General features: G+C 37.2%; 1 protein-coding gene across 12 annotated transcripts in view; it reads right to left on the reverse strand.

Annotated features, from left to right (window-relative positions):
• The window catches only part of Pcdh15 (protocadherin related 15), a 1,295,283-nt gene that overhangs the window by 372,918 nt on the left and 905,296 nt on the right, over window positions 1-17,069 (reverse strand). For all 12 annotated transcript variants that reach the window (XR_005871270.1, XM_040732073.1, XM_040732072.1 and 9 more), the window contains 2 exons: window positions 12,393-12,553; window positions 35-190 (listed from right to left, as the gene is read on the reverse strand). Coding sequence is in view for 11 of the 12 variants with exons in the window: in XM_040732073.1 (XP_040588007.1) it covers window positions 35-190; window positions 12,393-12,553 (317 nt within the window). In the remaining variant the exon portion in view is untranslated. The remainder of the gene's footprint in view (window positions 1-34; window positions 191-12,392; window positions 12,554-17,069) is intronic.

A 17,069-nucleotide genomic window follows, 5' to 3' on the forward strand; every position in this document is an offset into this window, starting at 1 on the left:
AGCTAACCACATACATCATCACAGGGGCACAGACCTCATTCACTGTGGCATAGTAGCTTTCATGCTTGAATGTAGGTGAGTTGTCATTCCTGTCCCGCACCACAATGCGCACTTCATGATAGATAACTGTGCCCACCTTCTTGTTGACACACTGGACTTGCACCACGATGGAGTGTATGTTCATTGGTGGCTGCGGGGAGAAATTACATCTTTCTTAAGCACAGTTTTGGTCAGGGTCTGAGCACTGTCAACGCACTTGGCCACTCATTGCTATTTCAATTACGTTTTCTCTTTGCCCCATGATAAAGCTGGAAACAAGTCAGTGTTGGCCTGGCTTAAAAGAGAAGATAATCATGGATATTTCATTGTTTAATTCCACATCTAAACATATAGAGTTTCAAGCACTACTATGATCACAGAATTTTACTGATGAATAAAACCATGGAACCAATACTGAAACTTTCTGGAACAAAAACAATTTTTTTCATTATAAAGTCTGAAGAAGTAATGGCATTAACTTATCAGTAAGCTTCTGAGGGATGAGAGACGTTATAACATGTTCATTTTCTCTTTATGAGGACATATGCTCATTGATATTAAAATTAATAAGAGAATAAAGATCAACTCACAAGCCAATCAAATTCAAACTGCACAATAAATGCATATACATCATCTATCTTTCATCTCTTCTATATGCACCACTTTTTTCATCACTATCAGCCTCATCAAATTTTCCCCTTAAATACTATTTTGTTAGAGTGAGCATAAGGGAGCTTTGTCCATTTTAAATATCCTGTCTCCACCTTACCTCATCAGTCTAACTTCTACTATTAATTTTTTACTGTACTTCTCATCCACAATTTCATGTGTTCTATATGTTATATATTTATTTCAATCTTTGTCCCTTTGATGAGACTGTAAATCCCCTCTAATCATGGGGCATAATCTAGTATATTAGTTACATCCCACAACCTAGCAACGAAAGTTTAACATATCGCCAGTGCTTACCTACTCAACGCCAACAGTGGGAATCCCACAATGTTACTGGGGACAGTACAGCAGTTATCATGTAGGATTACCCCTTAATTTATTAAAAACACTTACTGGCTGTAAACTACCTTCCATTCACAACATGATGAATTCCCATCCTCTTAGACTTTTATCCTATATTCATGGTGCATTTAATGTTGACTTTTATCATGTTTCAGAAGCACATAATGGAACTGTTTATCATTCATCCATTTGTTGTGTGCAATAGAGCCCTGGAACGCCATTCCCTTTCCATCAGTAGTGTTGGTTTCACTGGCCAGCCTCCTCGACAATTGACTATGTGCCTCAGGTCTGACAATTTCCTATGTAGATCACTACCATTGTACAGGAATCAAAACACTATATTTACTTCATAATGTGAGCACATCTCTGTTAATCAAATATGCCAAATATAGCCATTAAAATAAAATGAATGAATCTATAAAATATAAACTATCAATTTTGCAATCTATTGAAACGCTACTTAATGTTTAGGCTAAACCCATTGAGTGGCATGTTAATGATCCTTGGGCCTGAGGGAAGTGCCTTGTAAGTAACTACATGCTTCACTTGGAGATGAGAGAAGAATGTTGCAATGACAGTATTTATTAAACTGCTGCAAAATGTTATTTAACCAGAAGGGTCTTTGATGAGCAACAAAGACAAAGAGAACAGAATTGGTAAGTGGTGGCCTCCTTCAAATACAGATCTTTACATGAGCTGTGACAACATTTTTTGTTGTGATGTCAAGCTGACATCAATGAAGACAGTGAAGTCATGCTTGTAGAAATTCCGAGTGACACAAAAATCACAGGAATAAATAATAAACACCACGACTGAAGTCATCTTAATAATTTACAATAAACTTTGTTGCAGTTTTGCAATAATACGTGTCAGTCCCCAAATTTGTATAAGCAAAAATTACCTAAAACCTGTAAGAGACTACTGACATTAACATTGCTAGTATTCAGGCATCTATACTGGCCTGTCCTTGGGGTTCTGACAGGATACGCCCTCAGCTGCAGCCACTAAGAGCACCATCTGTGCACATTCACTATGTTCCCTTTTATAAGAGCCATGCTCACCTCCCATCTTTCTCTTTCTTTCTCTCCTTCTCTGTCCATTCCCCCTCCCACTTTCTTCTCTTTCACCCTCTTTCCTTTCTCTCTCTCCTGCTGCTCCTGTCTCCAAAGGCCAGTCTTCCCCCTTTATCCCTTTCCCTAATGAAAAAAAAACTCTCTGCTTGAACCCTTTCGAATGGTGTCTTTCTATCATGTGGTGCTTTTCTTAAATTATAGAAAATATGAAAACACACTGATTAAAGACTGACAGCTAAGAGTTATGCTTACATGCCAACACTAAATAAAAGCAGAGGCTGCCGCACCAATGTAAACCCTATTCTCATTACTAATATCAAAAGCATAAGACCTTGACACAGCAGATACCATTTTATAGGTAGCTTTCAGAAGTTAGAAAAGACAAAACTTTGCCGCTCTAAACAGTTTTATAACAGGATCTTTTAATAAAGCATCACCAAAATCAAGAGTAATCCACCAACAAACTCACCCTGAAGACCTTCAAGCTTCAGCTAATGGGCTATTCTAAAGGACTGAATCATAGAAGAAGATTCCAAGGAAGAATTTAAAGTAAATATGCCCTGTATCTTTACTACTAGTATTAAAACAGTTGCTTTAATGGGCAAGTAGAGAAGACTGATGGTTTTAATTGTAAAAATATAAACAGAGTAAGTATGCCCACCACTATGCTTGGTAAACTCTTGGAAGACAATCAGGTGAGTTTCATATGAAGCTATCTTTCTAAATATTTCAATAGAGACATACAAAACCACCTATGTTCACTTGCAACTTTACATGAGACAGTAGTTCTGGGACAAAAAGATCACAGGCTTTCAAAGGGGTTTAAATGCAGTGTATGAGGAGGACCCTCTTAGTCCAGATGAGAACCCATATTTTGATATAAACAAATCTCCTGTCATTCTCAACTTCAGCTCCCTGTGCAATGCTTAGTGTCATGGATGAACTTACTAGGCAATAAATTCTAACCACTACGGATTACACTGAAGTGAAGAGTTCCCTACGGCTAATATTTAAGGCACAGCGTAATTTTGCATTGGAATAAATTCTGTTCTCCTGTACAGAAAAGTCATAAATACATCAAGTATAGTCTCACCGAGTTGATTAATCAGAGTGTAGGGACACTGTAATGCTTATGGCAGTGTCAGAGAGTTTGGGGACTCTATAATGCTCTGTAATGACAGAAGCAGTATGGGAATTTTGGGTGAGTTTTCACAGCTGCTGGCAAAAGTCAGCCATGGTAATTTTTCCATAATTTTTCTTTCATCTTGAATTCCGTTTACTAAGAAACATGCTACATATAAACTGTTTTGGGTATATATTTAAAATAATCACATTCATATATACCTATATTTCAAAATGAAATCATAATGTAGTATTTCAAAACCATACTTGCATGTCTGTGGATTTGTATACCTGTGTAGCAGGAATGATATAAATCACCAATTTGTAAAATTTATCTTTGAAAAGTATATTGGGAGCATGAGGTGAAGAAGAAACACTCCAAAGTGAATAGGAATTTTGTAATGCAAAAAGATGGAAAATTAATCTCTTAATGTAGCATGAAAAGGGAAGTTATGCAAAAAGAAGCCACTGTTGTCAACCCTGTAGATTATAACACTCCTCTATGTTATAAGGAGAATTTGATATTTTCAGAAACCTATTAGTTGAATATTAACAATTTGAAGTTTCTTTGTTTAAATGGAAATATATTTTTGCAAAGCTTTAAGATTAGACATTATTTTCCTAGAGTATATGAGTTAAATTCTAACAGGCATGGGTGGTTTTGTTATGTCCTCTTCCCTCTGCCTGTGGATTTACTTACTAGTTCACTAGAATGAAGAAATATCTGTGTTTTACAAGAAAAATGGGACAGGTGAAAATATATATTTTGCCTTTCTGAGGGTTGGACCCAAGGCCACACACATTGAGCTATATATTTATGCCTGAAATTGATTTGCAAATGAGGAAATAGAAGATGACTGTCCAGTGTTTACTACTTCTTAAAAATTAAACTTAATTGGCACAAAAATAGACAGGTCAACCAATGGAATTGAAGTGAAAACCCTGATATGGACCCACACACCTATGAACACCTGATTTTTGACAAAGAAGCTAAAATTATACAATGGAAAAAAGAAAGCATCTTCAACAAATGGTGTTGGCATAACTGGATACTGGCATGTAGAAGACTGCAGATAGATTCGTATCTATCACTATGCACAAAAGTTACGTTCAAATCGATCAAAGACCTCAACATAAATCCAGCCTCTTAGAAGAGAAGGTAAGTGGTACCCTCAAACAAATTGGTACAGGAGACTCAGACATTGAGATCAACAATTAATAAATGGGAACTCCTGAACTGAGAAGCTTCTGTAAGGCAAAAGACATAATCAACAAAACAAAATGGCATCCCACAGAATAGGAAAAGATATTCACCAACCCCACATCTGACCGAGGGCTGATTTAGAAAATATACAAAGAACTCAAGAAACTAGTCACCAAAACACCAAATAATCCAATTAAAAAGTGGGGTATAGAACTGCATAGAGAATTCTCAAAAGAGGAATCTAAAATGGCTGAAAGACACTTAAGAAAATGCTCAACAACCTTAGCCATCAGGGAAATGCAAATCAAAACAACTCTGAGATACCATCTTACTCCTGTCAGAATGACTGAAATAAAAAACACCAATGACAATTTGTGCTGGAGAGGATGTAGAGAAAGGAGAACACTCCTCCACTGCTGGTGGGAGTGCCAACTCATACAGTCACTTTGGAAATCAGTATGGAGGTTCCTCAGAAAAATGGGAGTCAGCCTACCATAGCAATTCTACTCACTCCTAGGCATATACCCAAAAGATGCACATTAATACAATAAAGACATCTGTTCAGCCATGTTCATAGCAGCATCATAGTCAGAACTTGGAAGCAACCTAGATCCTTCTCAACTGCAGAATGGATGGAGAAAATATGGTGTATTTACAAAATGGAGTACTACTCAGCAAAAACACAAACACACACAAAAAAACCAATGGAATCTTGAAATTTTCAGGCAAATGGATGCCACTAGAATAAACCATCCAGAGGGAGGCAAAAATGGCATGTACTCACTCATATATGGGTTTTAGACCTAGAGCAAAGGAGTAGCGGCCTACAATCCACACCGCTAGAGAAGCTAGGAAACAAGTAGGACCGTAAGAGAGACATACATGGTCCCCTGGAGAAGGGGAAAGAGACAAGGTCTCCTGAGTTAATTGGGAGTATGCAGTGAGGGTAAAGGGAATTAGAAGAAACAGAAGGGGAGAAGGGGGGAGAGGAGGACAGAATAGAGCAGGAAGATTGATTCAGGGGAAAAAATAGAGGAGAGCAAGAAAAGAGATACCATACTAGAGGGAGCCATTATAGGTTTAAAGAGAAATCTGACACTAGGGAAATATCCAGAGATCTAATGGTTGACCTCAACTAACAGTCTAAGCAATGGTCTGAGAGGCTACTTTAAATGCCCTTCTCTGATAATGAGACTGACAACTACCTTACATGCCATCTTAGAGTCTTCATCCAGTAGCTGATGGAAGCAGAAGCAGACACCACAGATAAACACTGAGCTGAACTATGGTATACAATTGCAGAGAGGGAGGAGTGATGAGCAAAGGGGTCAAGACCAGGCTGCAGAAACCCACAGAAACAGCTGACATGAACAAGAGGTTGCTCATGGACCCCAGACTGATAGCTGGGAAACCAGCATAGGACTATTCCAGACCCCCTGAATGAGGACACCAGTTTGGTGGTCTGATTAATCTATGGGGCCTCTGGTAGTGGATCAGTATTTATCCCTAATACAGGAGTGGACTTTGGGAGCCCAATTCACATAGAGGGATACTCTCTCAGTCTAGACACATGGGGCAGGGTCTCAGCCCTGATCCAAATGATATGACAGACTTTGAAGATCCCCCATGGAAGGCCTCACCCTCGCTGGGGAGCAGAAAGGTGGTGGAATAGGTGGTCAGTGTGGGGCAGGGGAGGAGGGGAGGGAGAGGGAACTGGATTTGACATGGAAAATAAGCTTATTGCTAATTTAAATGATAAAGGAAAAATTAAACTTAATAAACAAGGGTATATTTATAGAAATTACCATTGGGAAAACTAAAAATTTATAGATATTTCACAGTATTTGTTATATAAAAACTTCTAGATTGGTTGAAATTAATATGACCTGGTCCTTGGATACTAAGAATAGTCCTGTAAAATTCATATCAAATAGGCAGAAAAATCACATTGAAGATAAAACAAACTGGTAAAAATTATAGAGTATAGAATAGACAATTATACATATCATATATATACAGATATATACATATCATTTATGGGTCTGTGGCTTGTTCCTTGGTGGGAATTCATCCCAAAACATCACAAACATGGTAGTAAAATAAAAAAGAAGAGATGAATTTGGCACAGAGACATGAAGAAGATCTTAAGAGGAGGCTGAGAGTAGGGAGTAGAAAAGGTTAGCTAATGTCCATAGATAGAGGGCCCATCATTTTCTGAAGAGAAACAGATAAGGAGGAGTGGATGGCGGTGAGGGGTGCCTGTTTAAAAGTTTTTAATTTTGAAATACTTTCAGTTAAACTTAAATTTGCTTTTTGCTCTACACAGCCAGGATTATACAAATAAGGGATCATGCATAGCCTCGAGCACAGTGCAGACAACTTGGTTTCAATTTATATCTCTAAAAAAAGTTTTCCATTATTAGCCCATTAAAAAGAAAGTGTAACTGAAGAAGCACATTTGGCATGGCGTCACCTCTCTTCTTTGTTATAGTTCATTCAGACAAGTGACTGTTTAGTTGGTCTTTATATCAACAATTTGAAAAAATACAGTCAACTTACGGGGTATTCATTACTGAAGATGGAAACTTGGACTCTTTCTCAAATTTATAAAAACTACTCAAAATAAACCAAAGATCTGAAGACACAGCTTATAAAACAAACTGCTTGAGTGAAGGGGGTTTTACATTGGCCTTGAAGGCATTGATCCGGTGACTGTTTATTTTTAATGGTAATATTTCCCAAAGCAGAGGAAACAAAAGCAAAGTTTGACAAGCATGGATACAGTATATCAAACTAAGAAGCTTTGGTATTGTAAAGAAGAAAACCAACAGGGTGATTTAAATTGCCATTTATTAATATGGTTGGAGAAATTTCCAAGTAGTCACCCCAAAATGTTAATACCAGAATATATGAAGAATATGAAAGATTCAATATGAAAAAATAACTCAATCAGAAATATGCAAACATTATGAATAGACACATCTCAGAAGAAAGTCTAAATGACCAAAAAAGTTTTAAAAAAGTGATTGAATTTCATTAGTTTTCTTCTCATGGAAATGTAAGTCAAAGCCTCACTGAAACATAATCTCAACTCAGCTAGAATGTCTGTTATAAAGAATACAAGTGCTACTGAGAAGAGAGGTAGGTACTGCTCAAACAATTTTGTTGGGGATGCAGATATAACACAAAGTTTGTGGGGAAAGTGTGAAGCTTCCAAGAGACTGAATCTACTGCAAGGCACAGCTATCCCACTTCTGGGTATATATTAAAGGAAAAATGACATAAGCATAGCAAAGAAAAGCCTGTGTGTCTATGCCTGCTACTTAACTACACTCGGTATATAGACTTTAGAATCACCCTAGGTGCCTATCCACAGAATAGTGGATAGAGAAAATGTGTTTCATTGCACAACAGACGCTTCCATAGACATTTAAGGAAATGGTATTCTACCACAAAGCAAAACTGAGGGACTTAAAAGACTTTATAGTAAATTAAATAAAGTTAGATAGGGAAAGAAAAGTAATGGTGTTCTCGGATATGAATGCTCTAGATACAGTAGAGTGGGATTTATGGTAGCGATTACCAGTTGATGCAGTAGGCAGGGGTTGGCAACAGGAGGCCTGCATGCAGGACCATAAATTGGACAGACAGAAGTAACACATTAGGTATTCTTTCCAAGTGTGTGTGTGTATGTGTGTGTGTGTATGTGTGCGTGTGTGCATGAGAGAGAATTGTGATTTTGCTTATTTTCTAGATAACAGAAGAGTAAACTCGAAGGTTCTACACACAGTAATGAGATTGAAAATCAACCATAGCTTATTACTTAGATTTGACACTATAAATTGTATACACATATTGAAACATCACACTAATACCCACAAATATGTATGTCTAAAGTCATCCTAAATACACAAGGAAAACTGTTACTGTGGAACTGGGAGGAATGAACATCAAAAGCTAAAATAATGCATGAAAGACAGAATGTAGCATCAAACAATACAGATGCACAAAGAAACCTGACCTGTGGGGAAGAGAATGAAGAATGCACAAAGAGAGATAGATGTGACCATAGAGTCCAAGACCAAGGAATGCAGAGGCATATATACAAAACCACTGAGGCCAAGACCAAGTAGGCTTCATCTGGAAAAGCAGCAGTTTTATAAAAACATTTATCATGTCATATTATATATACATATATATATGTATATATATGTGTGTATGTATGTATATATATAAACATATATATATCACCTGCATTCTAATTGTATTTATCTGAATTCATTTTTCTGCTTTATTGGCCAAAACATTGATTATTTTTCAGATCTTAGTATCTTGGTATGTCTAAAATACAGGAAAATTGTGTCTAGTAAAACATTTCTGTCGCAGTTTTATTCTCTTTAATGTTGCAAATGAGTGCAAATCCAATGGTCATAGCAAGGAGCTTGGCAGTCATGATTATCAGCACTGTCTGGCTGTAAAACACATTCACATTGTTTATTATGGCTCATTATATTCATAAAAAGGAATGAACCAAATTATTTGGCAACGACTCCAAGAATTATATTCCTGGCAAATATTCCATGTTTAGTTTGGTTTTCATTCACAATAATTAGATCCTTTATAATTGTGTATGTTTTACCAGTATTTACATCTTGAATAGAGTATATTCTAAATACACTGGGCAGCATCTTAGTAAATGTAGTCTCAATGTGATCAACAGGTACTCCAACTTTGTTCAAATGAATTGTTCTGCATTGGTTAGTGGAAAATGTTAACAAGGGATATTGTTAAGAATAGTCACTGGCTGCTGGGTGGTGGTGGTGCATGCCTTTAATCCCAGCACTCGGGAGGCAGAGGCAGGCAGATCTCTGAGAGTGTGAGGCCAGCTTGTTCTATAGAGATAGTTCCAGGATAGTTAGGGCTACACAGAGAAGACCTTCACCCCACATTGACACTTCAGACCCATGTGGAAGCAATAGCCATATTCTTTCATGCCTAGTTTGACAAAGAACCCTAATCTTTGCCAACCACTCACTCTCTAGGCCCCGACAGAAGCCACATCTCCACAATCATGAGTCCTTGCTGAATCTCAGTTACAATCAAGGGTTTCAGCAAAGCGTCCAAATTCAACATCAACTTATAAAAACCTGTAGCCTTTTTGTGTATCAATAACAAATACCTTGGGAAAAAGAGACCATGGGAACACTTTCACTTAACAATAGCTTCACAACATACTTATGAATAACCATAATCAATGAGCTGAAAGGCATTGATGATAAAACATTTAAGTCTCTGAGGACAGATTGAGGAAGATACAACAAGTGCAGACTGCCAGTGCTTATGGATTGGTAGAATGATGTGAAAATGATCTTCTTGCCAAAATAAATTTAAAGATTCAATGTAGTCAAAATTAATGCATATAATATTCTTCAAGGAAATAAGAAAAATACTTTAGAATTTATATGGAAGAACAAAAGGCCCCAGAGGACTATAGAACCTTGGGCAAAAAGAATGGTCCTGGGAGTGACTGCCACACCAGATAACAAGCTATATTAAGAAATTATAGTAGTAAACACAATGTGGTACCATAAAAAATACAGGAAAGTAAAATGATGTAATAAAAAAATGGAAGATAAAAACCTGAGTTCCCTTAACTACATTCATCTCATGTTATATAAAGATGTCAAAAATAGCATCTTTAACCAGTTCTGGGAAAACTGGATGTCCCGTTGTAGAAGAACAAAATTAAACCCATATCATTGACCAAGGCAAAAATCACCCTAAAATGGATCAAAAACTCCAGTGTGAAACTTTAAATGCTAAAACTTCTGGAAGAAAACATAGGCACTACCCTAGAAGGTAAAGCAATAGAAAAGGACTTTCTGAATAGGGCTCCAATTTTTTTTTCAGGAAATAAGGACACAAGTTGCCAAATGATGCCATTTATAAAAAGAGAAACAAAACTAAAAATCAAGCATGTGAAGAAGCCCATAGAATGCACCTATTCATGTGATAGAAGATTAGTTTCTAGAAAGAACAAAAATAATCAAGAGAGAAAATACCATAATTAAAAAATGGGCATGGATATCAACAGAAAATTCTAACAAGAAGAAATAGAAATTGATGAGGAATATCTGGAAGAGTTTCAGCATCTTTAGCAATTGAGGAAATTCACATTAATTGCAATTTCATCTTATGCCAGTCAAAATGGCTCAGATCAACGAAACAACAGACAGCAAATGCCTGTGAGTGTACAGACAAAAGAGAGTCCCCATTCACTGTAGATGGGAGTGCAAACTAGTCCAGGGACTACAGAAATCAGTGTGAGTGTGAATGTGTGTGTGTGTTTGTGTAGAGCATCTCAATAAACTAAAGATAGATTAAGGTATGATCCATCTACACCTCCGTTTGGCCTACACATACAGGACTCAACATCCTAGTTAAAATACTTGCTGTATTCACAATTGCTAGAAAATGAAAATGTCGTTGACTGATGAGTGGTTCGTATACACGATTGCATTCTATTAAATTGTAAAGAGAATGAAAGCATGAATTCTCAGGTATAAAGATGGGACTGGAAATTATTACAGTGAAATACCTCAGGCTCAGAAAGACAAAGGCTGCATGTTCTCTTATGTGTGGATGTGGATCTTTGTTCTCAGTCTTTAAGTGTGCATCTATAACATTAAGTCATCTCAGAAGCCAACAAAGTAGAAAGAGGGCATAGGTGAGAGGGAAGAAGGAGCTCTAAGGGGTTCAGGGAATATAGTAGGATTCAGGTAGTATGAAGAGGAAAGGAAGAAAATGGGAAGGGAGTTTAACTAGGGAAGAGGGAGAGAGAAATCATGCTCAGGATGTTTGAAAATTCCATGGGGATACATATCAGTTTTTATCTAGGAGTGGAATGGAAGCCTTGGTTTATGTCACTAACTGCTCATCAGTAATAGTTTGTGAAACCCTCAGTACAGGAGAGCTTGTAGGAAGACTGTAGATAGAAAGACTTCCACTGTGATAAGTGCAGCCCTAAAAGCAGTGTTGTAGGTAAGGGTGGTAATTCCCAGGGATCCGAGAACCAAATATCCTGAAGTAAATGGTGAACCGAGTTAAACAGCAAGTAGAGAGAGCTATTATGGACTGCATGTGGGATCTATGTAGGATAAAGGGGTCCCAGCATCTTCCTGGGATGTGGGTCATGAAACCCCACAGCAATGCCCAACAGCTATCTCTCCTTTAGCTCTGCAGACTCCAGGTTTGGATTTTGTATTCTGAGCAGGGAACAGGTCTCTGCACTGCTTCCATTTCCCTAGGGTCCTGTGTACTCCCCTACCTTCTTTGTCACCAAGAAAGATGGGGATACTTGTGGTTGAGTTGAAGTGCCAATCTTTTCAATACTTTGTCAGTGTTTTCAGAAATGATGGATTGGATGACTTTGGCAGCTCAGCTGTTCTTTATAAAATGCTTCTGCCACACTGTCTGACAATGACTGAATGAGGATGTTGTCAGGACTCTGGTTTACCTTTGGCTTTTATCAGTCTTATAAACATGATACTCAACCTCCCCCTTCAAATTCTAACTGTGCTAGCACCTAAATGAGATGGCATACACCAACTTCTACACCTCACTAGACAAAAGGCAAATGATAGTCTCACTTTCACATTGTTGTAAAAGAAATGAGGTTCTGTGTGGTAACCCTACTGGGCCAGAGTTATCATCTTTCTATTATTTGCAGTCTGTTCTTTAGTTCAGAACTAGGACAAAATTCTTGAGTATTAAACTGGTTCTCTCAGATACGGATACCTCCTTCCTTTCTCATTGTTATGTCAAGGAGTTTCTTTTCTTCCTATGTCTAAAAAATAAATTCTAATTATAGGGATAAAGTTTACTATTATAGAGGTAGTACACATAGACATTTAAATGATGAGAAAAATAAAGCTACTGACGTCTCTATCCAGAACTCTTCCGGTACTGTTCAGGAAAAGCATTTGTTTAACGGGGTCCAACAACACCCAGTAGTCCACGTTGTCCTTCAAAGAGAGCTCTATGGTAGGGTCTGGTCCTCCAGCAGTCCCCTTAATCAACATGTTGTCCACCAGAATTGTACCTGCAAGCCAAACACAGCTATTTATAACCACACTTTACTCAAAAGCATTCTTTAACAAGGATTATGCTTTTAAATCCAGCTGCCTCACACATTTCTCCCAAGGCAGATCACATTGAATATTGCACTGAGCATCACAAAGGTATTTTTCTTGGCCCCCCAGAGCTGCAAATATCTTCCTTCATTATGCTATTTGTCAGTGGTGTTTGGGGAAGATGCAGGTGGGGTGGGAGTAATTCTAGACACTTGCAAAATACCACCTCATTTCTCTTTAGCAGCACTGAATTTTCCCTATACCCTGTCCATCACTTATCTCAGGATTTATCACTGAATTTTTTATCCTGAACAAAGGAAACAACTGTAACAGGAGAGCAGGATAGCAAATCCACTCAGTGAGGCTTCCGATATGAAAAGAGAGATCTTGAAAATGAGAGAAGAGGAAGGGGGAGAAACGAAAGGAGCAGCAAGATTTCCTACTATGAGGAGTGCCTCTTGCTCTTACATGTCAGAGTAAATTCATAAAACACAAATCTTAATAATATCTCCTAGACACACAGCAATAGCCGCTCATCTCTAAGATATGTCTGGGGCGTTCAACTGTAGTGATAAACTCTTATGATTTTACATTTTAAACTTGGCTTCTTCTTTTATTTTAAAAAAGCAGTTATTGAATAAATATGGAAAAGAGATCAAGCCTCTAATATTTCTTCTCTGCAAAAGATTCCATGTAGTTTACAAGTGGAAAATGATCAGCAGTGATGCAACTCAAACTTATTTTTCCCCACACAGTAATGATCTTCCTGCTAATCATGAGTGGATTATGGCTTGGAGTAGTCACTTACTGATATATAATACCTTGTGAACAGCATATAAAAACATTATTATGAAAATAAAGATGAGCTCTTCTAAACACTAGAAGAAAATGGAGAGATTACTCCTTGCCTTAGGACAGGACACAGATCATATGTAATTCATAAATAAGAAACTAGGCTTGAAAAATATAATGTCAAATTTATCAGTCATATGGTAGAAAGGCAGGAGAATGGCTTAAATATTATACCATTATATAGTTTGCAAATAATAAGTTTGCATCATGATTTGATTTTCCCCATACTTTATTAATATTAAGGTGGAATATACAACATTTCCTAACAACATTCTATTGGTATGTTTTATTTGCCTAGGAAATTTTGAAAGAGCTGCTTTATTTTGTAGGTAAATCTGTTTTGTTGATGTACATGTTCTTCACACATCCCTAAATTCTAGATATGATCTTCTCTTTCTCACTCTGCAGAATTGTGACAATAATTGGCATGAATTTCTACCCCAAACCATATGTTTATCAATGAAGAACATTTGTGTCTTTGCATCTGCACACCAGCAAGAGCTGAGATAACCACAGAAGGTGCTCTCACATGGTTAAGATTGTAGTGATGTTAGCACTGAGAATGACGGCAAGCCCTCTCTTTTGGCCTTGAATACTACGGTGTGTGCTTCTGATTTGAAAACTAGGTGCTGAGGATGTTTTTTATCTTTAAACAGATGTATTTAATTTCTTTTTTAAAAGTATATATTCATTTATTCTTTCCCCAGAAGTTAAATGTTTTCAATCATACTTAAGAGGATAGACTGTTTGCTAACAAATAATTGAATTTATGAGATAAAATCTTGAGGACAGAATGGCATTGATTTCTTTTTCTTTTACTCTTGTCATATCAGGGTTGGACAATGATTTTTTGTTAACCTTCTTTTCATACATAGTGTGTTTATTCCACTATTGAAAATATATGTTTCATACAATATATTCTGAATATGGTTTCCTCTCCCCTAACTCCTTCCACATCTTCCTCACATCCTCATTCAAAGTCAAAGTTTTCTCTCTCTCCTTAGAAAAGAAACAGTCAACTAAACAATAATGAAATACAATAAAAACAAAAAAAAACTTGAATAGGACAATACAAACAAACAGAAGAGAAAGAGCCAAACAGAAATCTCAAGAAACACATACAGACACAGAGAGATACACATGTTCACACACAGGGTAATTATATTAAAACACAAACTAGAAACCATAATTTATACTCTGAAGACCTGTAAGGTAAATAATAATAATAATAAAAATAACAATACAAAACAATAACAGCACAATAATAATAAAGTCCTTTCAAAGCACTATGAGACAAAAACTTCCAAAAAGGCTGTAGAGTTCATTTTGTGTTGGCCGTCTACTACTAGGCATGGGGCCAGCCCTTAGTTTTGCAATCTAGTGAGACTACATCCAAGTCTTTCCTTTGCAAATTTTCCTTTGCAAGTGGTTACCATTTGAAAACAACTTCAGGGGTAGATATGGGAGTATGAGTCCTCTTTGCTTCTCATTGCTGCAACCCTGTCTGACTTAGAACCCTACAAGCCCAGTGCTTATGGCTATGGTTGCTATGAGTTCATATGTATACCAGCCCTTGTGTTTGGAAGGTCTCCTTTCCTTGGTATCATCTATTCCCTCTGACTGTTACACTCTTTCCACCTCCTCTTCTGCACTGTTCCCTCAGCCCTGAGGGGAGAGATTTAATGGAGTCATCCTGTTTTGGATGGGCGGTTCCAAGGTCTTTCACCTCCTGCACATTGTGCAGCTGAGGGTCTTTGTATTTATTCCCATCTCCTACAGGAACCAGCTTCTCTGATGATGGCTGAGCAAGACCCTAATGAGTATAGCAGAATGTCATTAGGAGTCATTTAATTGCTACATTCCTTTAGCAGAACAATAGTACTTTGTTTTCTGCTAGATCCCTGACCTATCCAGTCTCAAGTTCTGGGCCACCCAAGCTTTTCATGGTGTGGTCCTTACATTCAATACAATATTGGTTGGTTACTCCTACAAGCTCTGTGGCACCATTGTACCAGTTTATCTCACAGGCAGGTTACCATTGTAGATTGAAGGGGTTGTAGCTGGATTGATTCTCCAATGGTAGAATGCAAAGTACAACAATCATTACTCAGTAGGGGTGCAAGGCTCAACTTCTCCATGTTCAGTGACTCCTGTAGGCATTGTCTTCAGCAACAGGGCCTTATTATCTGTTTGTGGAGAGAAACTAGTAGCCTGGGCAATAGTATGGATTGTGTAGGGATTACCACGGAATTTCTTTGACCAAGAAGTCTGTAAGAGGTAACTCATTTCAGAACTGGAGGCTTCATTTGGTGACAAGAGATGTTCAGCTGGGACACATAATATACACGTAAAAACGCAATACAGAGACAGTGTATTTGGAAGTGTGGACCACAACCAGATATTTCATTTTTCTTTGCAAGTCATTTTAGCTCCTTAAGTAAATGGTTGTAATGCAAATAGATCACACTCTAAAACCACTGAGGAAGCCTCAGCATGGAGGTGAGGGCCTTTGTGTTTCTAATTAACCTAATTTTGTGAAGCTTAAAAAGTATATTGTACAGAGAGAGGGACTAATGGACTGACTGGGCTCATTCCAAGCTCTGAATGTATCTATTGCATAGAGCTTCCCAGATGATGCCATGATCAATTAATGACCCAAAACTGTACAAACACCATGAACTCTTTCAGCTTCTCCAGTAAATGTTTCCCCAGTTTTACCCACTTGGAAAAATGGTACACTATAAAACCATAGAATCATTTCCTTTCTCTCGAATGTTATTCTATGGAAAAAACAAACAAACAAAAAAACAGGAACTGGATTCCAAGATCATCAGACTCTTCTTGTGTGCGGATCTTTTGTCCTACGACGTCTTTCTAGGATGCTCTTAGAAACAGTTTTGCCATTTGATTCTCTCCCTTCTTGGTTTAAAGACACGTTCTATAGGTCAGTGAGGTACTTGCACTTATCATATCTATGTAAGATTCTGCTTCGTGGGACAAAGGACACCTGTTGCTTCATAAAAATGTTTTAATACAATTCTAGTTGAATTGTGATTTAAATATTGTGAGGTTACTAGCAACCTACCATTCTTTCTAAGAATGAATAATTGTGCCTGCCGTTTTAAAAGTAGCTAGATGAAAACTCATATACGAAAGCACATATTTTGCAAAATTATGATTTGATGAGATATAAATTATTTATATATTATAAAAGAACAAAAATCATGACAGAACAGAATACTTGACTAAAATGTATATCTACACCTTAAGGAACAACATATTTTATGTACTTCTTTTTACTTTATGATATTTAATAGAGAAGGTCTCAAGAATTTGTAAAATTTCATGTATAAAAGTTTAGAAATAGAGTTTTTCTCCCTCTTTAATCATCAGGTAACATCTACAGTTGTAATTTAAGTATTACGTAAATGGTTATACAGTATAGATTTTCATGCAAAAGTTAGGCATACTTGCTCAATTTTCATTTTTGTAATGAGAAATATAGTCATGAAAATCTAGAACCAAGACAAAACTTAGCATGCCTTCAAGTGTGTGTGTGTGTGTGTGTGTGTGTGTGTGTGTGTATCTTTGTAAGTGTGTGTATCTCTGGGTATGTTTTCTGTGTGTGTATCT

Source organism: Mesocricetus auratus, unplaced genomic scaffold (assembly GCF_017639785.1).
Source record: "Mesocricetus auratus isolate SY011 unplaced genomic scaffold, BCM_Maur_2.0 Super-Scaffold_100027, whole genome shotgun sequence".
Taxonomy (NCBI): domain Eukaryota; kingdom Metazoa; phylum Chordata; class Mammalia; order Rodentia; family Cricetidae; genus Mesocricetus; species Mesocricetus auratus.